This window comes from Rhinoderma darwinii, chromosome 3, assembly GCF_050947455.1.
Source record: "Rhinoderma darwinii isolate aRhiDar2 chromosome 3, aRhiDar2.hap1, whole genome shotgun sequence".
Classification (NCBI taxonomy): Eukaryota; Metazoa; Chordata; class Amphibia; order Anura; family Rhinodermatidae; genus Rhinoderma; species Rhinoderma darwinii.
In genome coordinates, this window is record NC_134689.1 from 212,689,654 (window position 1) to 212,716,068 (window position 26,415).

Sequence of the window (26,415 nt, forward strand, 5' to 3'; positions counted from 1 at the left end):
GCAATTAGTCAGTGTTTGTTTTAGTGTGTTTTTTTACTATTTAAGGTTGAATTTTTTTTAAGAAACAGTTACACACCACATGTGCTATTTTAAACAAATCTACATTCCAGCGATGTATACATTTGTTTTGCTTTGTAAACCAAAATTTCACACATAGCATTTAGGTCAGAATTTTGTGCATATTTTTTGTAAGGGCAGAGACACACACAGCGTAAACGCTGCAGATTCTCCGCAATGGAGAGCTAGGTGTGTTGTTTTAATCAGCAGCATGTCAATTTATGCTGAGTAATCACTACTTTTCTGTTTTTTGTTTTTTTTTATTCAATGGGGAGGTAAAACCCGCAACAAATACGCAATTGTTGCAATTTTTGTAGCGGAGAAGCTGAGATCAGAAAAACTATATACATTTTTTTGGGTTTAAAAATTATGAAAAGGTTCATACTCACTTCCGGCCAGGGGCGCAGCTAGGGGGATGGGGGTGGGCAGGCGGGGCATGTGCCCGGTGCGCAAATAAGAGGGAAGGTGTGTAGGGCGCCAGGGCCGCACCGTCCATGATGACGGCCTTCCGCCATTGAAACCAGCCGCCGTCACCCCCTCCTGAACTATAGGCGACCAATCGCCGAGTACGTTCCGTGCCCGGCCATTCAGCGCCTTTCAACGACTCAAGTGGCGCGATTACTTCTTTGTGCCGCTTGCGTCGTTGAAAGGCGCTGACTGACAGGGCAAGTCATAGCGCCCTTCCATTCAGCGCCTTTCAACGACTCAAGTGGCGCGATTACTTCTTTTGTGCCACTTGCGTCTATGAAAGGTGCTGACTGGCAGGGCAGAATGACTTACCCCGTTAATCAGCGGCTTTTTAATGACGCAAGTGGCGCGATGACGTAATTGCGCCGCTTGCGTCTATGAAAGGAGCTGATTGACAGGGCAGAACGACTTACCCTGTCAATCAGCGCCTTTCAATGGCGCAAGCGCAACCCCAGCAGACCTACTCAGAAGAGAGCAGGTCTGCATTGCCACCGGACTGGTGCAGGAACGGGATTAAGGTGAGTATGTAAAGTTTTTTTTTAGTCATAATAAAAATGAGTGACATGATCTACAGGGGTGGGCTATATGTGAGGCATTATATATAGGGGGCTATATACAGGGGTGGGCTATATGTGGAGCATGATAGGGGGACCTATATGTGAGGCATTACATACAGGGGGGCTATATACAGGGGTGGGCTATATGTGGAGCATTATAGGGGGAGCTATATGTGAGGCACTATATAGAGGGGTGGGCTATATATGGAGCAGTATTTATAAAGTGAGATATATGCAGGGCACTATCTACAGGGGTGGGCTACATGTTGGACACTATATACAAGGGTGGGCTATATCTATAGGGGGCCTATGTACAGGGGTGGGATATATATGGAGCACTATAGCGGGAGCTATATATGAGGCACTATATACAGGGGTGGGCTATATGTGGAGCACTATTTATAGGGGGAGATATATGTAGGGCACTATCTACAGGGGTGGGCTATATGTTGGATACTATATACAGGGGTGGGCTATATGTTGAGCACTGTCTACACAGGGGGCTATATGTGGGGCACTATCTACAGGGGGCTACATGTGGGGCACTATTTTCGGAGGGGGCTATATGTGGTGCACTATATACAGGGAGAGCTATATGTAGGGCACTATCTAAAGGGGTGGCTATATGTGGACACTATCTACAGAGGTGGCTATATGTGGGACACTATCTACAGGGGGCTAAATGTGGGACACTATCTACAAGGGCTCTATGGGGGTTACTATATACAGGAGATCTATGTAGGCATTATCTACAGTGGGCTCTATGGGGTACCATCTACAGGGGGCATGGTGTGGGTGTGGGACGCAGTATATGGTGCTATTATAATTGAAGGTGCAGTGTATGGCGCTATTATATTTAAGGGCACAGTGTCTGGCACCATGAGAACGTTATATTTGTTTATAGGTGCAGAAATGTTTGAAAAGTGAGAAGCTGAAGACATCTGAGTTACAAACTGCAGAAATGGGCTGTGGCCGGGAGAAGTCGTCATAGAGTTCTGAACCGGATAGAGAAGAAAAGAGAAAAATAACAACTAGAATCTGACGTCACCTGTGAGTCACTTAATGTAAATGTATATTCTGCCTCTAATCAGCACAGTAGTCACTGTATGATCTGCAGCGAGATGATGGTTGGTATTTTTGTGAAAAAGCATCTCCCAGCATAACCTTACCATTGTTTGGGCCATGCTGGGAGCTGTATACAATTTAGTGCAAACCTATACAGCAGGGGTTGCACTAAATTGAGCTGTATATGTGCTGGTGTTGTATTTGTGTACTGAGCTTTGTTCTGGTACTGTATATATGTACTGAGCTTGGTTCTGGCACTCTATATATGTATTGAGCTTGGTTCCGGTGCTGTATATATGTACTGATCTTGGTTCTGGCACTGTATATATGTACTGAGCTTGGTTCTTGAGCTGTATAATTGAACTGAGCTTTGTTCTGGAGCTCTATATATGTACCGATATTGGTTCTGATACTGTATATATGCACTGAGCTTGGTTCTGGCGCTGTATATATGTAATTAGTTTGTTCTGGTGCTGTATATATGTAATGAGCTTGGTTCTTGGGCTGTATATATTGAGATTTGTTCTGGTGCTGTATATATGTAATGAGCTTGGTTCTGGTGTTGTATATATGTAATGAGCTTGGTTATGGTGTTGTATATAGAACTATATTGCTTGTAAAATGTACAAATGGCTTTATGCTCGAGTTACATTAAAAAAAATGTGGGAAAAAAATGCCACCTCATTGATTGGTAGAGAAAAGAAACATGGCAATTGGGAAGGAGATGTCGGGAAAGAGGTTGAGGGGTGCTGGAGAACCTAGCTACGCCTCTGCTTTCGGCCATTGTCATAGTGATGTGATCCCCTGTTCTAAGCGCAGCCCCGCCTCCTGGTATGACGTTTCATCCCATGTGAAAGCTGCAGCCAATCACAGACTGCAGCAGTCACATCTGTCAACACTGATTGGACAGTGCCAGATTGTGTAGGGACTTTCCCCTCCTAAGGCCAAATTCAGACGAACGTGGGGAAGCTCGGACGTGAAAAACAACTATTTTTCACGTCTGAGATACGGCGGTGCGGGTCCCATTTTCACAAATCCCCATAGACTTGAATCTATCGAGGGATCCATGAAAACTGAACAAAATAGGACATGTTCTAATTTTCAACGGACCCTTCATATGCGTCCATGTGACGTCTGTTGTTTTAACGGCTGTCAAATGGATGTATACTATGGTCATCTGAATTCGGCCTAACTGGTAACACGCAGCTGTCAATTTTTTTGATAAATCTCTAAAAGGAATAATGAAGGAATGAAACAATGCAGAGTTCTAAGAAAAGATGCTCTAGAATTGTTATTTGAGAGTTACAAAATGCACTTATTTACTATAACAAACATGTCAGTAGAGGTGACAGGTACTCCTTAACCCGTTAGTGACCGCCAATACGCCTTTTAACGGCGGCCACTAACGGGCTTTATTCTGATACATACGCCTTTTCACGGCACTGCATCAGAATAAAATTGCGGCGCCGTGAAAGGAGATAGCTCCCTGCTCTCAGCTACCGGAGGTAGCTGAGGGCTTGGAGCACACTCTGGGGACCGTTGTTTGCGGTCCCCAAACCGGCGATCGCCGGTATTCAACGAATACCGGCGACCGCCGTTACAATTAGTGCAGCGGTGGAAAATCAAAATTTTTATCTCCTCTCACCATGAATGTTTGGTGAGAGGAGATAAAAAACTAACCTGAAGGGCCTCCGATGCCCGCGATCGTGCCCCCCTTCTCTTCTCCTCCCGCAGCTGCCGGGAAGAGAAAAAAAATGGCGCCCGCGCATGCGCACACAATCTAATTAAGATTGTGGCGCCGTGCAGAGTGATACCTCTGGTAGCTGAGGGCTTGGAGCACAGTCTGGGGACCGTTGTTTGCGGTCCCCAAACTGGCGATCGCCGGTATTCAACGAATACCGGCGACCGCCGTTACAATTAGTGCAGCGGTGGAAAATCAAAATTTTTATCTCCTCTCACCATGAATGTTTGGTGAGAGGAGATAAAAAACTAAACTGAAGGGCCTCCGATGCCCGCGATCGTGCCCCCCTTCTCTTCTCCTCCCGCAGCTGCCGGGAAGAGAAAAAAAATGGCGCCCGCGCATGCGCACACAATCTAATTAAGATTGTGGCGCCGTGCAGAGTGATACCTCTGGTAGCTGAGGGCTTGGAGCACAGTCTGGGGACCGTTGTTTGCGGTCCCCAAACTGGCGATCGCCGGTATTCAACGAATACCGGCAATCGCCGTTACAATTAATGCAGCGGTGGAAAATCAAAACTTTTATCTCCTCTCACCATGAATGTTTGGTGAGAGGAGATAAAAAACTAACCTGAAGGGCCTCCGATGCCCGCGATCGTGCCCCCCTTCTCTTCTCCTCCCGCAGCTGCCGGGAAGAGAAAAAAAATGGCGCCCGCGCATGCGCACACAATCTAATTAAGATTGTGGCGCCGTGCAGAGTGATACCTCTGGTAGCTGAGGGCTTGGAGCACAGTCTGGGGACCGTTGTTTGCGGTCCCCAAACTGGCGATCGCCGGTATTCAACGAATACCGGCAATCGCCGTTACAATTAATGCAGCATTGTAAATCTAACTTTTTATCTCCTCTCACCATGAATGTTTGGTGAGAGGAGATAAAAAACTAACCTGAAGGGCCTCCGATGCCCGCGATCGTGCCCCCCTTCTCTTCTCCTCCCGCAGCTGCCGGGAAGAGAAAATAAATGGCGCCCTCGCATGCGCACACAATCTAATTAAGATTGTGGCGCCGTGCAGAGTGATACCTCTGGTAGCTGAGGGCTTGGAGCACAGTCTGGGGACCGTTGTTTGCGGTCCCCAAACTGGCGATCGCCGGTATTCAACGAATACCGGCAATCGCCGTTACAATTAATGCAGCATTGTAAATCTAACTTTTTATCTCCTCTCACCATGAATGTTTGGTGAGAGGAGATAAAAAACTACTTGTTAGGCCTCCGATCGTGCCCCCCCGCCTCCCCCCAACCGCCGGGAAAAAAAAATAAAAATTGGCGCACGCATGCGCTGTCAGTTGAAAGGCAGCTATTCTGCCTGTAAATGGAAACTGATCAGGGACCGTTATAATTGGTCCCTCGTCAGATGGTCACTGTGATATACCTATCACAGTGACCATAGTCCCATATTTTCAAAATACAGCACAAGATTTGTGCTCTTTCCCTCCCTCCTCTCACTGTAGTTGATCTGTGAGAGGAGAGAGAGAAATACTATACAAATCTTGTGCTGTATTATACTGTAAAATACACCACATACTTACTCGCCAGTGTTCCGACATTATCCGAATATTGTCCGTAATTTACCCCAGATTACCCGTAATCACCCCAGATTACCGTAATCACCCCAGATAACCCGTAATTACCCCAGATTACCCGTAATTACCCCAGATTACCCGTAATTACCCCAGATTACCCGTAATTAACCCAGATTACCCGTAATTACCCCAGATTACCAGTAATCACCCCAGATTACACGTAATCACCCCCGTTTTTTTGTTTGTCTTCTAAAAAAAAAAAAATTATTAGTGTGGTGAACATGAACCGCAGGAGCCGCAGAATGTTCTCTGCAGAGCAGGCATACGCCATGCTATGCTCTAGCGGTTCCGGCAGTGATACGGACACTGCGTCAGAAGCAGAACTTGGCTCAGAAAGCGACACAAGTTCTGGTTCTGCCACTGGACCCCCCAGCCCTATGGTGGTGGACGCAGCGGTCACCGGTGAAGCGTCAGGAGACGGGCCTAGTACTGCAGTCCCTTCCGCAATTTGGGATCCTGCAATTGCTTTCTCCCCCCAAGTTTTGCCATTTACAGCGACTCCAGGCATCAACGCAGATGTCTAAAAAATTTAAGTCCCTATAATTTTTTTCATTTGTTTATAGGCGATCAGGTCCTGGAACTAATCGTCCAGCAGACGAATTTATACGCCAGGCAATTTGGCACCCAAAATCCCAGGTCTTGCTATGCCAGAGGATGGATCCCCACAACAGTTTCTGAAATAAATTTTTTGGGGGGAATTACCCTAAACATGGGGATAGTAAAAAAAAACTCTATCCGCTCCTATTGGGCTACCAGCGCTATCCATAGCACGCCTGTATTTGCAGCCGTTAAGGCCCGAATGCGCTATGAGACTCTAATGCGTTTCATGCATTTTTCTGACAATACACAAATCCCCCCAAGAAGTGACTCAGCCTATGATCGCCTCAACAAACTGAGACCCCGAATCCCCCTCCTAAGTGACTCATTTTTCAATTTATACACCCCAGGCCAAAAACTAGCGGTAGATGAGTCCCTTATGTCCTTCAAGGGCCGTCTATCGTTTCGACAATACATCCCCTCCAAAAGAGCCCGATACGGAGTGAAACTCTATAAGGTGTGCGAGAGCACAACGGGCTACACCTGTGGCTTTTTCATTTATGAGGGCAGGGACCGCCACCTTAATCCCCCAGGATGCCCAGAGGATATTGGCATTAGTGGGAAAATTGTCTGGGAACTCATGGTGCCATTCCTACAAAAAGGGTACCATGTGTACACAACAATTACTACACCAGTGTCCCCCTGTATAAGTCCCTCCATGCTGCGAATACAGGGGCCTGTGGGACGGTACGAAAAAATAGAGTCGGCTTCCCTCAACGACTGGTGTCCAGGCGACTAGTAAGGGGTGCGTCACTCTCATTTGCAAGTGAACCGTTGCTCGCTGTCAAATGGAGTGACAAAAAGGACGTGTACATGCTCTCCACCGTGCACGAGGACACCACAGTGGCAGTAAGATAGAGGGGCGCTACCTCTGATAAGAGGAAACCGGTCTGCATGGTGGACTATAACAAGTTCATGGGGGGAGTCGATCTATCTGACCAGGTCCTACAACCGTACCTGGTCAAGCGCAAAACTAGGGCCTGGTATAAAAAGGTAGCGATCTACCTTATCCAGATGGCCACTTACAACAGCTATGTGCTGTACAAGACCCAGGGAACGCTCAGTTTCCTCCAGTATCAGGAGAAAATTATAGAGCACCTCCTGTTTGACTCCCCCGCACCTAGAGACTCCTTCGAGTCAGAGGATGTCAAAAGGCTCACTGAGCGCCACTTCCTTCACCCCGTCCCTGCCTCTGTGAACCAAAGATACCCCCAAAAGAGATGCCGGGTGTGCAGTAAACACGGAAGGAGGAGCGATTCCCGGTTTTACTGCCCCATGTGCCCTTCAAATCCAGGCCTGTGCAACTACCCCTGTTTTGAGACCTACCACACCGTTTCTAATTATTAATTTTATCTATAATTTAGGGAAAACCAAAAAGGGTGGGGTGGGGAGGGGATTCTTTTTAGGGAGTCAATTTCATTTATGCATATTTTTTTGTTTCGTTTCTGGGCTTTCCAAGGGAGGGAGGGATTCTCATGGGGAGGTTTATTTATTTCAGACTGTAAAACTAATTTTCCCCTTTTTGATTTTTTTTTTATACATTTCTTGGACAATTAAATCCAGGACTTGATCACTCACAAATGAATACAGTTTATTGTGCAGGAGCCCACATCTGTCTATTCAGAACATGGACCCCACAAGTGTTGTTGAAATAAAAAATAAATGTGGGTATTGCATTTATTAGTAGATAAATCCAACACCTGCGGCCCGTGCCGCCCCTGAATTAGTGGAAATCGTGCATTTTAGCAATGGTTACAAGAATAAATTGGGGATGTATTTCCTTTTTCTTATGACTATGTCCTGCCACATACAGCGGTTACATTCCTAATTCTGTACCGTGATACGGGCATGATATTTTTTTTTTGGAGGATCTCTAATAATCGAGCTGTTCCTTATCAATATACCATGCGGGCTTTGTTACGGTTCTTATGGAAATACTGACATAATTTTGGGGATTAGTGATCCTTTACTGTTCCTATAGATGGTTTTGGACACTGTCCCTTTATATATTCTGTAGGTGATTGGTTGTTTTGTGCACATAGCGGTTCCTACCTTGCCGGGCAGGGGCCTGTTATGGTGTACCGCGTCACTTGGCACATTCGTCCCTCATAAGGATTGATGGAGCTAAAGAGACGTTGTACAACCAGTCACTGAAAAAAAAATCCTTGTCATGACAGCCCTGCAGGTGTTCTTCTATCTAGTGAACAGACTCGAGTTTGCAACATAGTTGGATACATTTTCCTCCATTTGTTTGAAGATATTGCCCGTCACTCGAGTACAGTTTATTTTTTCCTCTCTGACTGATTTTATATTAGGACAGAAAACAGGAGGCAACACATTAGGGTCACAATGGGGGCATTTTTGAAAACAGGAGAAACAGGGTGATAGATTTTGGCATGTGTTTCTTCATTCTTATGGTCGCTTTACACAGAAATCGGTCTTCAAAGTGATACTTTTATGAAAAAAGTGATTTTTTTTTTTTTTTTCACCTGCTATGCATTAAATTTAGCAAAAAACTGTGGGGTCAAAATACTCACTACACCCATAGATAAATACCTTAAGGGGTCTAGTTTTCTAAATGGGGTCGTTTATGGGGAGTTTCTATCGTTCTGGTAGTTCAAAACCTCTCCAAATATACAGTGGGGCCTAAAACATTTTCAAGCAAAATATGAGTCCTGAAAGCCTCCGGGTGCTCCCTTCCTTTCAAGCCCTGCTGTGTGTCCAGGCAATGCATTAGAGTCACAATGGGGGCATTTTTGAAAACAGGAGAAACAGGGTGATAGATTTTGGGGTGTGTTTCTTCAGTCTTATGGTCGCTTTACACAGAAATCGGTCTTCAAAGTGATATTTTTATGGAAAAAGTGATTTTTTATTTTTTTTTCACCTGCTATGCATTAAATTTAGCAAAAAACTGTGGGGTCAAAATACTCAGTACACCCCTAGATAAATACCTTAAGGGGTCTAGTTTTCTAAATGGGGTCGTTTATGGGGAGTTTCTATCGTTCTGGTAGCTCAAAACCTCTCCAAATATACAGTGGGGCCTAAAACATTTTCAAGCAAAATATGAGACCTGAAAGTCTCCGGGTGTTCCCTTCCTTTCGAGCCCTGCCGTGTGTCCAGGCAATGCATTAGAGTCACAATGGGGGCATTTTTGAAAACAGGAGAAACAGGGTGATAGATTTTGGGGTGTGTTTCTTCAGTCTTATGGTCGCTTTACACAGAAATCGGTCTTCAAAGTGATATTTTTATGGAAAAAGTTATTTTTTATTTTTTTTTCACCTGCTATGCATTAAATTTAGCAAAATACTTTGGGGTCAAAATACTCACTACACCCATAGATAAATACCTTACGGGGTCTAGTTTTCTAAATGGGGTCGTTTATGGGGAGTTTCTATCGTTCTGGTAGTTCAAAACCTCTCCAAATATACAGTGGGGCCTAAAACATTTTCAAGCAAAATATGAGTCCAGAAAGCCTCCGGGTGCTCCCTTCCTTTCAAGCCCTGCTGTGTGTCCAGGCAATGCATTAGAGTCACAATGGGGGCATTTTTGAAAACAGGAGAAACAGGGTGATAGATTTTGGGGTGTGTTTCTTCAGTCTTATGGTCGCTTTACACAGAAATCGGTCTTCAAAGTGATATTTTTATGGAAAAAGTGATTTTTTATTTTTTTTTCACCTGCTATGCATTAAATTTAGCAAAAAACTGTGGGGTCAAAATACTCAGTACACCCCTAGATAAATACCTTAAGGGGTCTAGTTTTCTACATGGGGTCGTTTATGGGGAGTTTCTATCGTTCTGGTAGCTCAAAACCTCTCCAAATATACAGTGGGGCCTAAAACATTTTCAAGCAAAATATGAGACCTGAAAGTCTCCGGGTGTTCCCTTCCTTTCGAGCCCTGCCGTGTGTCCAGGCAATGCATTAGAGTCACAATGGGGGCATTTTTGAAAACAGGAGAAACAGGGTGATAGATTTTGGGGTGTGTTTCTTCATTCTCATGGTCGCTTTACAAAGAAATCGGTCTTCAAAGTTATACTTTTATGAAAAAAGTGAGATTATATTTTTTTACGCCTGTTTTGCATGAATTCTTACAAAAAAACTGTGGGGTCAAAATACTTACAACACCCCTTAACAAATACCTTAAGGGGTGTAGTTTGCAAAATGGGGTCACTTGTGGGGGTTTCCACCATTCTGACACCTATGAGCCTCTGAAAACCTGGCTTGGTGCAGGAAAACCAAATGTACTTCAAAATGTATAAAATTATTACTAAACTTGTAAGTCTTCTAAATTGCTCAAAAAAAAAAATTTTTTTTCAAAAGTGCTGCCAAAATAGAGTAAAGAGATGGAAATATATATTTAATAAAAAAAATTGTACTGTATGTATGTACATATGTGACATATTGGCGTTAAAAATAGGGAAAAATTATAATTTTTACAAAATTTCTTCATTTTTTCTATTTTTTTATTAATTTACGTAAATCGTATCAGTCTACTTTTACCACTAAAATAAAGTACAACATGTGATGAAAAAACAATGTCAGAATTACTTGGATATTCAAAACTTTCGCTGAGTTATTCTCTGATAAAGTCACACATACCAGATTTAACAAATCTGGCTTGGTCATTAAGGCCCAAACAGGCCCGGTCATTAAAAAAAAAAACTCAGTAATTGCAGACCGCCCTGTTCTATTAGCCTTGGATACCTTTCCATATCGCTACGGAAGGGTGTCGTTGGCATAGAACCGTGCCGGAATATATGGAGCACGTCCTACTTTTCAGATTTTGCGGGCCGTGCACGGCACGAAAATGCGGCCCGCGGGTGTCGGCGGATGGCTGTGCCCACATTCGCGTGCCGTGATTACGGGCACGGCCGTGTTCATGAGGCCTAAAGGACTGTAAAACCTATATTTATCTTTTACTAACTAAAATCACATACTTATACGTATTCTTTTTTTCTATGCTATTTTTATGTCCTGATTGTATATTATTTTGTTTGATTTTCTGTACAAAAATATGGGGGCAGCCATCTTCCCTGAGCTGCTGTTAACAGCATTTTTAGATATGCTTTTACAGCAGCCTCATGGACCATGGGAACCTGTAGACTGAAGCTGAGCCATTGACTTCTATGGGAGAGTTTTCTAGGCTGCTCTCTGACGTGCAAAATTCATTATACAGGGAGGTGGAAGAGGTGAACTGTGCCCCATCACCTTTTGTGAATAATTTTATCCAGAGTTATCTATATATAGAGGTGTCACCTTTCATTGTAATCCTGCCTGTCATGATAATGAGATGACTGCTGAGAAGTGATCTCTACAGAACAGGAAGTATCAGTCTATTGTGAAGCTTAGTAGCCAGTATTAAAACGGCATGATTTTAGGATTATTTTTTAATATTGATAATAACATGGACAATTAAAGAAAATATCAACAAAAATTTTTTGATGTTTAACCTAAAAACTTGATTTAAATTATTGGTCTAGGTTTTCTGAAACATACCCTCTGTTTCATTTGTGCACTATGATAACATACTGATGTAAGATAAGTTAGTAGGTTTACCCACAAACGACATCACAACGTCACAATGAGCTATTAAATTACACTACTATTGCGCCTGCTAAATAGATTTTACTGCTATGGCACTGGGGTATCTAAATAATATACAATGAATCATTACCAGTTGGTTTTATGGCTTTATGTATTTGACTCTGTGTCTTTAAGTCTTTGATGTGACACCATGCGTATATATGGTCAAAGAGAGGACTTTTCTTCATAACACCTTTCTTTTCACATAGGTCCCTTCTGTGTGTCACTGCCTAGCATTCCATGTAATTGAATAATACATTTTCTATGGGTAACTCACATCCTTTGTAGCTGAAGTAGGTTATATGCAGTAGAATACGAATCATTGCTGTAAAGGTACAGGGTGAGTCACTATATATCTAAGAACCTACAGCATGCTGTGATCCCTTCTGGGGAACTTAGTTTTATGAAAAACACATGTTCTCTACACTTAGACATAATATAGTAACATTTTATTCCTGTGTCTCCCCGCTGGAACATTGCAATAAAAAAACATTGTGATTATAGAAGACTCTCTGTATATTAATAAAGCTCAGAAACTTTTGCTACACCATGGGTAGAATCAAATGAGAAATGCAGTTCCAGATTCAGTAGCAGCTTTAAAAACTTGGAAAGCCTAGTGTCGAAATTGTAATAGTCGCCATATTGGTCCCAGAAAGTTACCTGGAAAGTTTTAAAAGAACAAGGTTTGATCCTTTTGGCCCATGCACCAGCTGTGAAATATTTAAAGCTTGTTTATGTTTCTGTGTCCTGCTGTAGATATTGTGGATTCCAAGCCATGCTTCATAGTCTTTCAGGTCGACATCTCTAATTAAAGTAAAATTAAATACATTAATAAGTATGACCTATAATGAATGATTATGAACCTAAACTATCTGGTAATGTAATTTTTAGAATTAGGTAACTTATAATTGTTATCAAACTATTTACATGTTGGTAAGCACTTCAGAAATATGTCACATCGGTAGATCATAGATTCTAAATCAGCAAGCTACATTTCTATTACTACACTGGTGCTTCAGAAAGATATAAAGGATACTGCTAATAATATGAATAGATTAAACATAAAGTAGCACCATCAGAGAGGAAATATATTATTAATCATTTTATGACTATTTTTATTATTACTACTACAATTTTTAGTTTACCTTCATAGCTCACAGAAAATGTTTAAATAAGCAACCAAGAAATACGAAAACATATAATGATGGATTTAATGCTGTAAAACGTGTGAAAGAGAAAAACTGACCACATGTTGCCTATGATTTCATTCTGTGCATGCCCGAAGACAACAAAGTAGCCACAATGCTCTGTTCACACTGGCGACATGTTTTTAGTTTTTACAGGATACATGACAGATTTGAACGATCTGTTATGATCCATCATTATCACTCATGATCCGTTTGACTGATCTGTTGTAATCAGACATTAAACTTTTTTTCCCTCCCATTGACGCATAATGGTGTTTGACGGGTTCCGTCATGGGGTCCATCATTTTACAGGAAAAAATAGCCACATTGAAAGAATATGGCGGACTTCAGTTCAGTCTATTGTATTCATGAGGACAGTGTTGCCTTCTCCCTTCTGAGTGATGGCAGTTACAGTATATAGTCTCAGTAGTCAGTCAGTATTGAGCAGAGTGGGAGAAAATTGTATGCATGAGTATTTTGTATTATTTCCGTGGGGCTATTGACCAAACAACACAATATAATCAAATATGGAATTTCAATGGGCTACCCTTGACAAGAACAGCATGTTAGGATTTGTTCATATATGCATTGGAGGCTCCTTTTGGAGCCTTCTTCACAGCCTCCATCACGCTTGACAGAAAAAATAGCGAACGCCACGACAGAACCCGACTGATCCAACTGTAAGTCAATGGAGTCCATCTGGGCGACCTTGGTATCCGTCGTGTGACAGATCCGGCACGCTGTCAATTTCGTTGCTCTGCTCCAAAGATGGAGCAGGACAACAGAATTGAAAAACGCAGATATGAATGAGGCCTAATAGTGACAGATCTGTCTGGCAGCCACTTATCTCCCTCTGCTCTGCTAAATTGGGACAGATAACTTTCAGTTGAATTATCAAACTTCACATGTTATTGATTATGATGCAGTAGTCTTCAAAACACAAGTTAACCCGTTAGTGACCGCCAATATGCCTTTTCACGGCGGCCACTAATGGGCTTTATTCTGATGCATAAGCCTTTTCACGGCGCTGCATCAGAATAAATAAACAAAGCAGGGAGCCATTAAATCTCCCTGCTCTCAGCTACCAGAGGTAGCTGAGGGCTGGGGGCATCCCTGCTCTAACGGGTGAGATCGATATCTGTATCGATCTCATCCGTTTAACCCCTCAGATGCGGCGCTCAATAGCGAGCGCCACATCTGAGTGGTTTTGGAGAGAGGGGGAGGTCCCTCTCTCACCCCACCGGCACCCTGCGTGTGATCACAGAGTGCCGGTGTCTTCTATGGCAGCCAGGGGGTCTGCCTGTAGTGTATGCCTGCTAGGTCATGCCAGAGGCATGGCCTAGCAGATGCCTGTCCATTTTACACGGACAGGCACTAATACACTAATGCAGTAATACAGAAGTATTGCAGTGTATTATAAAAGCGATCAGAGGACAAAAAAAAACTTGAACCCACTTTTCCCCCTTACAAAATGCTTTATTATTAAAAAAAAAGTTACACACATTTGGTATTGCCACGTCCGTAACGACCCCAAATATAAAGTCATTACATTATATAACCTGCACGGTGAACGCTGTAAAAAAATAAAATAAAATACAATACAAAAATTGCAGTTTTCTGTGAATCCTGCCTTAAAAAAATTTGATAAAAAGTGATCAAAAAGTCGCATCTACACCAAAATGGTACCAATAAAAACTACAAGTTGTCCTGCAAAACAAAAGCCCTTATACAACTGCATCGCCAGAAAAATAAAAAGTTATGGCTCTTCAAATATGGAGACACAAAAACAAATAATTTAAAAAGAAAATGTGTTTTTACTGTGTAAAAGTAGTAAAACATACAAAATCTATATCAATTTGGTATTGTTGCAATTGCAACAACCCGCTGAATAAAGTTATTGTGTTATTTATACCACACGGTAAATGGCGTAAATTTAGGACGCAAAACAGTGTGGCAAAATAGCTTTTTTTTCTATTCCCCCCCCCAAAAATAAACTATAAAAGTTAATCAATAAATTCTATGTACCCCAAAATGGTGCTGTTAACAAATACAACTTGTCCCGCAAAAAGCAAGACCTTATACAGCTATGTCGACACAAATATAAAAAAGTTATAGCTCTTTGAATGAGACGATGGAAAAACGTAAAAAATGGCTTGGTCATTAAGGCCTAAAATAGGCAGGTCATTAAGGGGTTAAATGAAGAAAATGATTACCTGCCCTTTCCATTAACCTACTTACTGAGGGGAAATTGTTGATCATTTTTTTTAATTTTCTTACAATGAAATTTCTTTGTATTTGTATCAATTGAAAAACTTTGCATATTTACCCGGAGAGGAAACATTGACTTGCTGTAAGAACCCATTTCTCATTTACAAGAGATCCTCCACATTTATGTCCATTCCTGCAAAATAAAATAAAATACCAAGGTGAAATGTAAACTATGAGAGCATATGAGGCTGGAAAGAAGAGCTTGTGTGCTTATTTTTCAGGGTATATTTGACATTTAGAATTATGGGAGTGTTGGGGAGGTTATCATTTATGTGACATGTCATGGATGCTATCCAAGAATATAAATGTTATGTAGTCACAAAAGCATTTTGTTTCAATTCACCTCTGGCTAACACGAGATTTGTTACTCTTACTCCAGTACTAGAATCCAAAAGGGCAGCAATTAAAGGAAAGGGGTTAGCTTTACACAGTTAATCCAAATCACACAGATGTTTAAAACTTCAGAGAGCCGGACTGGATAAATCCCAGACTAATTTACGGCTGATCTTTATTGCAAGGGAAAGACAGCAGGATAATATAAATGCTTGTTTGTTTTTTCTTGTTTCTTTTCCTTTTTTTTTGTTTCCTGTAGGTCTGTTTTTCGACAGGCGGATCAAACATCTGGTTAAACTAAGCAAATCTGATTCACTTATGCCCTGTTCTAATCTTTAATAGCTCAAAGCAAAGTATGTATTAGTCAGTGAGCTCACTTGCCAATATTCTAGAAATGCAGCCGCTGCCTACACATATAGCCAACGTTAATACAACCACTGGTGTGCATTTGTTTTATAAGCTCAGAGGAGGGTTAAGGCTATAAAATCAGGAGTATGAGAAAGGGGAGGCTAGCCTACTATTTTACATGTCAGAACATGCCATGAGTTATAATAACGTTGGTTTATTCTGTAAAGTGCACTGCATACTTGTATTACAAAAAGCAGCTACAAAGGATGTGTCTTATGTGAACAAAGAGACTTCATGCTGAGTACAATTATGTACATAGTACTAGACGGGAGATTTATAGACGTGCATTTATATTATTTAATGACGTCCCTATTTATTTCTATTATGTATTGCATGTATGAAGACTATTAACTTCTGCCAGGTAGTAAAATAATAGCATAATAGTTAAAGGAAATAAAACACATTTTATTTTCTGTATGTGACATACACAGTCTCATTGAGATGCAGTAGGACAGTAATCTCAATGATGGAATTCCTTTATTTAAACTCCCTCATTGCTTTTTACATGATACAGGAGCACAATCCCCACCACCAGGGTCAAAAAGCTCAGTAAAGCAAAGCAATGTCATTTTTGAAGAATCACTAGACAAATTTTTTTCAAGATTTGACCTTCTATATAGTTGACGTACTAGGTTCAAGTTAAGCATTTTACTCATCCCTGCCCACCACTATGACATAAACATATCTAAACATATATGGGACCAGGGTTGCCAATCATCCATGAATTACTGGACAGTCCACAAAATGAGTTTACTTATTCTTAAATTGGAGAAGCTTCCGCAGATTATTGGGATTGTAATTATCATAATCTTAAAGGTCACAGCACGTGTTGCTATTATGGTCATATTCGTATTCTAAGCTATAGACAACTATTACTTCTAATGTTTTTTATTGATTATAGTTTTTTAATTTGTCTTTAAAAAATTGGGGTTTTCTGAGATTATTTAGCATAATCTGTCCTAAAAAAAAAAAGAAAAATTGAGGTTGACAACCCTATATGGGACCCAGAGGACATTGAGAAGGGTCTTTCCAATTTACCAGGAACATTAAATCACGCAAACAATACTATTTATATGATTTCCACCCTCTCATATTCATCTGTGTGAAAGTTTTGCCATCAAATCATGTCACTTGCTTAATAAGTCAATATGCAGCTCCATCAGGTTAAGCCTATTTTTACAATAGCATTATATTACTAATTGTGGATAAGGATAATTATGCATACACAATATTGAAGTACAAGTATTTAGTATATTGAGCATAACGTAAAGGTTTAAAGTTAAAAAAAACATATCACAAACATATCATTCTTAGAATTTCTGCATTAAAATATATTGAACTTCCTACATTCTATTGTATATTCTTTACGACAATATTATCTAATATTTATTGTATCATTGTCTATTGCAACAATCTCTACTAAGTAGTGGGAGGGTAGCCTACAGCTTTAAGAGCTACTCCATCTAAATATATCAACTTATAGATGAATAGTTGTTTTGGGTATAATGCCTAGCAAGATCATAATTTTATATAGCAATGTCAGGGAGCAAGACATTAATCGGGTCTTCCGTTCAATGCAAATTGACCCTAAGCTGAGGGTAGAATAGATGTGTAGGCTTAGCAGTACTCAACAAGGCTTTCTTACTGGCTAATAATAAGATTTCCACAAACCAATCAAGGTGGGGAATGATGACTTACCTATGTCTCAGACTGACCATCCATCCATATTTGTCCTGTGCTGGACTTCCGTTTACAACTCTTAGAGTCTTTGTTGATGCACATGAACCTGGGTCTAAAACCAAAATTGATTTACAAAGTATTTTTTTTTGCAAAACAGTCCACAAATAACGTTTTTTCAAACTTTTTACTATGACATAACAAAAATAATCTGATATACACTACCGTTCAAAAGTTTGGGGTCACCCAGACAATTTTGTGTTTTCCATGAAAACTCACACTTATATTTATCAAACGAGTTGCACAATGACTAGAAAATATAGTCAAGACATTGACAAGGTTAGAAATAATAATTTTTATTTGAAATAATAATTTTCTCCTTCAAACTTTGCTTTCGTCAAAGAATGCTCCATTTGCAGCAATTACAGCATTGCAGACCTTTGACATTCTAGCTGTTAATTTGCTGAGGTAATCGGGAGAAATTTCCCCCCATGCTTCCAGAAGCCCCTCCCACAAGTTGGATTGGCTTGATGGACACTTCTTGCGTACCATACGGTCAAGCTGCTCCCACAACAGCTCTATGGGGTTGAGATCTGGTGACTGCGCTGGCCACTCCATTACAGATAGGATACCAGCTGCCTGCTTCTTCCCTAAATAGTTCTTGCATAATTTAGAGGTGTGATTTGGGTCATTGTCCTGTTGTAGGATGAAATTGGCTCCAATCAAGCGCTGTCCACAGGGTATGGCATGGCGTTGCAAAATGGAGTGATAGCCTTCCTTATTCAAAATCCCTTTTATCTTGTACAAATTTCACACTTTACCAGCACCAAAGCAACCCCAGACCATCACATTACCTCCACCATGCTTGACAGATGGCGTCAGGCACTCTTCCAGCATCTTTTCAGTTGTTCTGCGTCTCACAAATGTTCTTCTGTGTGATCCAAACACCTCAAACTTCAATTTGTCTGTCCATAACACTTTTTTCCAACCTTCCTCTGTCCAATGTCTGTGTGCTTTTGCCCATATTAATCTTTTCCTTTTATTAGCCAGATATGGCTTTTTCTTTGCCACTCTGCCCTGAAGGCCAGCATCCCGGAGTCGCCTCTTCACTGTAGACGTTGACACTGGCGTTTTGCGGGTACTATTTAATGAAGCTGCCAGTTGAGGACCTGTGAGGCGTCTATTTCTCAAACTAGAGACTCTAATGTACTTGTCTTGTTGCTCAGTTGTGCAGCGGGGCCTCTCACTTCTCTTTCTACTCTGGTTAGAGCCTGTGTGTGCTGTCCTCTGAAGGGAGTAGTACACACCGTTGTAGGAAATCTTCAGTTTCATATTTCTCGCATGGAATAGCCTTCATTTCTAAGAACAAGAATAGACTGTCGAGTTTCACATGAAAGCTCTCTTTTTCTAGTCATTTTGAGAGTTTAATCGAACCCACAAATGTAATGCTCCAGATTCTCAACTAGCTCAAAGGAAGGTCAGTTTTATAGCTCCTCTAAACAGCAAAACTGTTTACAGCGGTGCTAACATAATGGCACAAGGGTTTTCAAGTGTTTTTTAATCATCCATTAGCCTTCTAACACAGTTAGCAAACACAATGTACCATTAGAACACTGGAGTGATGGTTGCTGGAAATGGGCCTCTATACACCTATGTAGATATTGCATTAAAAACCAGACGTTTGCAGCTAGAATAGTCATTTAGCACATTAACAATGTATAGAGTGTATTTCTGATTAATTTAATGTTATCTTCATTGAAAAATACTGTGCTTTTCTTGCAAAAATAAGGACATTTCTAAGTGACCCTAAACTTTTGAACGGTAGTGTACATATAGTTAGTACCTAGTACCTAGTAATCTTTACTACATAACATTCATGTTTGCAATTTTTTTTTAATACAAATACTTTCTTCCTGTATTGTTTCTATAGACAGTTCAGGAGAGTGTTTGTGTGTGTGTGTGTGTGTGTGTGTGTGTGTGCGTGTGCGTGCGTGCTTTATCACAGCTGCAATGAATGGGAGTCAGTTGACAGAGAATTATAGACCGTTAGATCTTCAGAAAGGGATGGAGTATAGTGGAGATGCACACAGAGCCTTATCTGTGTGTATAGTGTTACTTTTCTGCTATATCTAGTCTGGAATATTTAAAAAAAAAAAATATATATATATAGATATATATATATATCTATATATATAGAGATATAGATATATATCTATATATATTTATATCCAAAAAGAAAATTCAGCAGCACTCCAATGATCAAGGTGAAAAAAAGGTGAAATTTATTGAGCCAACATGGCAATGCAACGTTTCCGTCCCACCTTGGGACCTTTCTCAAGCATAGTGATACATACAAGTTCAGTGGTTTATATAGTGTGTATACAATCAGTGTCATCAATCTCATTAGAATAATGAGGTTGATATAAACATCTCAAAATAACGTGATACAACAAAGAAAGAGTATCGAAGCGACATCAGTCGATACAAATAGTGAAAACAATACGTCGATGTTAAAAACAACATAAAACATACATTTGTCATGCAAGAAAATATAACATTCTTTAAATCGCAATATTCACCAGCTGGGTGAGATTCAGAGACTGCACGACCACTTGACCAATCAGAACGCAGGTCTTGTTGTAAGATGTGTAACACTTGTCATTCACAGCCAGTATCTGTCCAGCTCCACTGCGCATGCGCCGGCTCAGTCCGGGCCGGATATGACGTCTCGCTATAGTAACTAGGATACCGATCGTTAGTAAACAAAGTCCTCATAATATTCAATTATATGCGGTCGATCCGTATAACCCGGAGATGACACATCGCTTCAAGAATTTAGACATATCGATCCTCCGAAAAGGCCATTACATACAGTACAGATAAAAAATATGAGTTAGCTAAAAAGATCTTTTGCTCATCTTGTCTTTACACAGCACAAACAGGGTAAATATACCCAAATCTTGTATCTGCATGGAAATAGGCAGTTTACCGCACATCATAATTAGGGTAACAAAAAGCTCATTCATGGTAATATATAAATAAACAAGTCGAATCCACACGAGGAAGACGGGATCCCGACCACATTCCGTGGGCGGCGGTCTCCATCAAACAGGTTCGTGGAAAGAAACGCACACAACATCGTGTACGCGATCCCAACCATATCACCCGTACCCGTGTAACGGACTCACTATTTTAAAATAATAAACATAAAAGAAAGGGAAAAGATGTGCCGTAAATATCACCCAGCCATGGGAAAGGAAGAAACTAATAAAAAATCAAATATGCTGAGAAACAGACATATAGAGCAAGAGAACATTTCAACCACCCTTCCATCACAGATATAGCTAATATTGGTTATCGTAATATCAATAAAGTTGATCTGAAGTGGTCCTGCAGTCCCATGTTTATCTATAATAGAAAAATTATTTTATTAAAAACATGTCAAAAACTTATGTATCACACATTTTTTCTTAGAGAGGAGAACATCACCAGAAGTCCGGACACAACAGGAGGTAACGGTCTCAGGAAGCAACTCTGGCTACATTAAATTCAACGTTAAGCCCATTAGGTCGCAAGGTATTCAATTGGAATATCCATTGAAGTTCACATTTATGTAGTGCCTTATGTCGATCACCACCCTTATAGGATACAGGGATATGGTCAAGGATCATAAATTTTAGATCCTTTTCAGTATGGCCATGATCAGTAAAATGTTTTGCAACAGGTAAGTCACCTTTCTTTTTTCTTATTGAGTACCGATGGTTATTCAACCTTGTTTTAAAATCACATGTAGTTTCCCCTACATACAATAAATGGCAGGGGCACCAAAGTACATAAATAACCCAGTCTGTATCACAAGTTACATGGTGTTTAATCTTAAATACTTTATGTGTCACAGGATGATCAAAAGTATTACCCCTCTGCATAAGATTGCAATTGATGCATCTATGGCATGGGAAATTACCTGGTCTTAAAGACTTTAATAACACTTGTGTCCCTTTTAGTTGTTGTTCACCAACTCTGGTTCTGACAAGGTTGTCCCGTAGATTCTTAGATCTACGGTAAGACATTAAGGGTGGATTGTTTAGTTCACAAATATGGTTATAGCTATTTTTGATAATAGGCCAATGTCTATTCAAAATGCTGGATATACTGCCACTCAACACATTATATGTAGATATAAATGGTAATCTTTTACTTTTCATGTGTTTATACGGTTTAGTCAATGTTTCCCTCGAAATACTTTTAATCTTCATTTTGTGAGTATATAGTAAATGTTTAGGGTATCCCCTTTGTGCAAAATTAGCGATCATGAGGTCTAAGGACGTATCTAAATCATTCGGATCATCTACAATTCGTTTTGCTCTCATCATCTGACTCAATGGCAAAGACCGTATCATGTTCTTAGGGTGACAGCTCTCAAACTGTAAGAGGGTATTGCGATCTGTATCTTTCGTATAAAGCCTAGTAGTTAGGACATTGACCCTCAGTATTACATTGACATCCAAAAACTGTACCATTTCATTAGAATAGGTCATAGTGAATTGGATGTTTTGATCAATCTGATTCAGAAACTGGTGGAAAGACTCCAAGTTAGCTGCAGTATCCGTCCAGATGAGGAAGACATCGTCTATGTATCTCCACCACCCCAGTACATGGGTGAAGTGGTGGGACACATAGACGCATGTCTCCTCCATCATATCCATGAAAATATTAGCGTAGGTGGGGGCCATATTGGACCCCATCGCCGTCCCCTTCAATTGAATGTAAAATTTGTCGTTGAACATGAAGTAATTATTAGTCAAAATAAGTTCTAGGAGAGACATGATGAATTCCCTACACGGGATATCATAGTCAGAATCCATTAGTCTCCGTCTCACTGCCTCCATACCTCTATCATGTCCTATAGAGGTATAGAGGGAGACAACATCAAAAGACACCAGCAAGGCTCCTACTGGAGGTCTTATCTGTTTTAATTTCTGAAGGAAATCCGTGGTGTCCCTAATATAGGATCTAGTGTCTGTTGCAAATTGTCTCAACGACTTGTCTACAAAAATCGAAATGTTGTTTAAAAGGGAACCCCTACCAGATACAATCGGGCGACCTGGCGGGTTCACTAATCCCTTGTGAATCTTGGGAAGTAAATAGAGACAAGGAGTATTTGGATGATCTATAAGCAAGAAGGTATATAACGCAGAGTCAATAATACCCTCATCCACTGCTGATGTCAGGAAATTGTTAATCTTCATCTCAATATCACACCTAGGGTCAGTTTTTAATAATTTGTAAATATCTGTATCACTCAACTGCCTATGAGCTTCCAACAAATATGTTGCGGTATCCATAACCACGACCGCTCCCCCTTTGTCAGCGGGTTTGATGGTGAGGTCGTGGTTATGGATCAACTCATGCATAGCCGTCATTTCTGCAGTAGTGACATTAGGGTGATTAAGACAATCATTGTTCAGTACACGTAATTTAGACAGATCTTTCTTGACTAACTCCACATATGTTTCAATAGAATTCGATATCACAGGTGGCTGAAAGCCACTCTTATTAAATAAACCAAAGTCTTTGAGACAAATTGGTTTAGATTCAGTCTCCACTATATTGTCGTGGGGCTTGGAGTCAAACCACACTTTCAGTTTAATTGATCTAATAAAATTATATAAATCAAGTTCTAATTGAAACCAATCTAGACGTTGACTCGGACAGAAAGACAAGCCCCTGGCTAACAATTGCAATTGTGCATCAGACAATATATGGGAAGAGATATTTACCACGGTTTCACTACATTCCTTTTTTGGTCGTTGTACACAGTCCTCTGATTCACTTGACGCTGTTGCCTTTGTGAGCGGGTTCTTCCTTCCTCGGTTTCTTTTATGTCCAGCCCTCCTGGTGGGTTTTGATTTCTGTGCTCCATACTTATTCCTCCTAAAAAATCATTGGCCTGATTTTCATATCGGTATTGACCATTTTCCTTTAGTCGATGTTCCTGATATCGATTTTCTCCACTGAAGTAATTCTTAAGACCACGTCCTCTTTGTTCCTTCCTTGATGGATCCATCATTCGATCATAAGCACGGTCCCATGTAAATATTTGACCTGTTTTATAATCAAGTTGATCTCTGTACCATTTGCGTTTTTTGACTTCCTCTGTTTCGGCTCGTGTTTTAGAGAGAGTGACCTGTAGTTTTTCCATGTGCAATCCAAATTCCTCAATAGACATAAGGGTACGTAATATATCACTCAATTCTTGAACTTTTTTCTTTAAGTTAATTTGGTCTCGATGTAAGAAATCCATATTTAACAATATCGTATCAAGAGCGTAATTATTTGACAGTTGCTCATATTTAGATCTAAATTCTTCATGTTGTACATGCATAGTAGGTTTCATCTGTGGGCGCATCCCACGTGGAACCATTTTATTCTTATAATACTGACCAAGTGTTAATAAATGTAAATCGACATTGATCAATTTCTTGGACTCAAACTCCAAATTCCGCTTTACATCCGGTAATGAAGGTGTACTCAAAAAGGACACGTCACCTTCTGCTCCGTTCAGAATCCTGGCGATATCCTCCTCCGTAAAAACAATAGCAGTGTTGGCAGACGATATTTCATTATTAACATCATTTCGTTCCATCGTGAAAACAATTTAGTAAATTCCAATAATAGGTGCCGGCTGATAGGATCCAATACACACCAGTAGAAAAAACGGCAGCACTCTAATTCAGTATATAGTTTCCAGAAATTTACTAAATTGTTTTCACGATGGAACGAAATGATGTTAATAATGAAATATCGTCTGCCAACACTGCTATTGTTTTTACGGAGGAGGATATCGCCAGGATTCTGAACGGAGCAGAAGGTGACGTGTCCTTTTTGAGTACACCTTCATTACCGGATGTAAAGCGGAATTTGGAGTTTGAGTCCAAGAAATTGATCAATGTCGATTTACATTTATTAACACTTGGTCAGTATTATAAGAATAAAATGGTTCCACGTGGGATGCGCCCACAGATGAAACCTACTATGCATGTACAACATGAAGAATTTAGATCTAAATATGAGCAACTGTCAAATAATTACGCTCTTGATACGATATTGTTAAATATGGATTTCTTACATCGAGACCAAATTAACTTAAAGAAAAAAGTTCAAGAATTGAGTGATATATTACGTACCCTTATGTCTATTGAGGAATTTGGATTGCACATGGAAAAACTACAGGTCACTCTCTCTAAAACACGAGCCGAAACAGAGGAAGTCAAAAAACGCAAATGGTACAGAGATCAACTTGATTATAAAACAGGTCAAATATTTACATGGGACCGTGCTTATGATCGAATGATGGATCCATCAAGGAAGGAACAAAGAGGACGTGGTCTTAAGAATTACTTCAGTGGAGAAAATCGATATCAGGAACATCGACTAAAGGAAAATGGTCAATACCGATATGAAAATCAGGCCAATGATTTTTTAGGAGGAATAAGTATGGAGCACAGAAATCAAAACCCACCAGGAGGGCTGGACATAAAAGAAACCGAGGAAGGAAGAACCCGCTCACAAAGGCAACAGCGTCAAGTGAATCAGAGGACTGTGTACAACGACCAAAAAAGGAATGTAGTGAAACCGTGGTAAATATCTCTTCCCATATATTGTCTGATGCACAATTGCAATTGTTAGCCAGGGGCTTGTCTTTCTGTCCGAGTCAACGTCTAGATTGGTTTCAATTAGAACTTGATTTATATAATTTTATTAGATCAATTAAACTGAAAGTGTGGTTTGACTCCAAGCCCCACGACAATATAGTGGAGACTGAATCTAAACCAATTTGTCTCAAAGACTTTGGTTTATTTAATAAGAGTGGCTTTCAGCCACCTGTGATATCGAATTCTATTGAAACATATGTGGAGTTAGTCAAGAAAGATCTGTCTAAATTACGTGTACTGAACAATGATTGTCTTAATCACCCTAATGTCACTACTGCAGAAATGACGGCTATGCATGAGTTGATCCATAACCACGACCTCACCATCAAACCCGCTGACAAAGGGGGAGCGGTCGTGGTTATGGATACCGCAACATATTTGTTGGAAGCTCATAGGCAGTTGAGTGATACAGATATTTACAAATTATTAAAAACTGACCCTAGGTGTGATATTGAGATGAAGATTAACAATTTCCTGACATCAGCAGTGGATGAGGGTATTATTGACTCTGCGTTATATACCTTCTTGCTTATAGATCATCCAAATACTCCTTGTCTCTATTTACTTCCCAAGATTCACAAGGGATTAGTGAACCCGCCAGGTCGCCCGATTGTATCTGGTAGGGGTTCCCTTTTAAACAACATTTCGATTTTTGTAGACAAGTCATTGAGACAATTTGCAACAGACACTAGATCCTATATTAGGGACACCACGGATTTCCTTCAGAAGAAATTAAAACAGATAAGACCTCCAGTAGGAGCCTTGCTGGTGTCTTTTGATGTTGTCTCCCTCTATACCTCTATAGGACATGATAGAGGTATGGAGGCAGTGAGACGGAGACTAATGGATTCTGACTATGATATCCCGTGTAGGGAATTCATCATGTCTCTCCTAGAACTTATTTTGACTAATAATTACTTCATGTTCAACGACAAATTTTACATTCAATTGAAGGGGACGGCGATGGGGTCCAATATGGCCCCCACCTACGCTAATATTTTCATGGATATGATGGAGGAGACATGCGTCTATGTGTCCCACCACTTCACCCATGTACTGGGGTGGTGGAGATACATAGACGATGTCTTCCTCATCTGGACGGATACTGCAGCTAACTTGGAGTCTTTCCACCAGTTTCTGAATCAGATTGATCAAAACATCCAATTCACTATGACCTATTCTAATGAA

At 40.5% G+C, this 26,415-nt stretch overlaps 1 protein-coding gene across 1 annotated transcript in view; it reads right to left on the bottom strand.

Moving 5' to 3' along the window:
- The window catches only part of HGF (hepatocyte growth factor), a 125,512-nt gene that overhangs the window by 8,797 nt on the left and 90,300 nt on the right, over positions 1-26,415 (bottom strand). The window contains exons 13-15 of the mRNA XM_075855074.1: positions 17,534-17,627; positions 15,153-15,227; positions 12,300-12,443 (exon numbers count right to left, since the gene is read on the bottom strand). Of these exons, the coding sequence (XP_075711189.1) occupies positions 12,300-12,443; positions 15,153-15,227; positions 17,534-17,627 (313 nt within the window). The remainder of the gene's footprint in view (positions 1-12,299; positions 12,444-15,152; positions 15,228-17,533; positions 17,628-26,415) is intronic.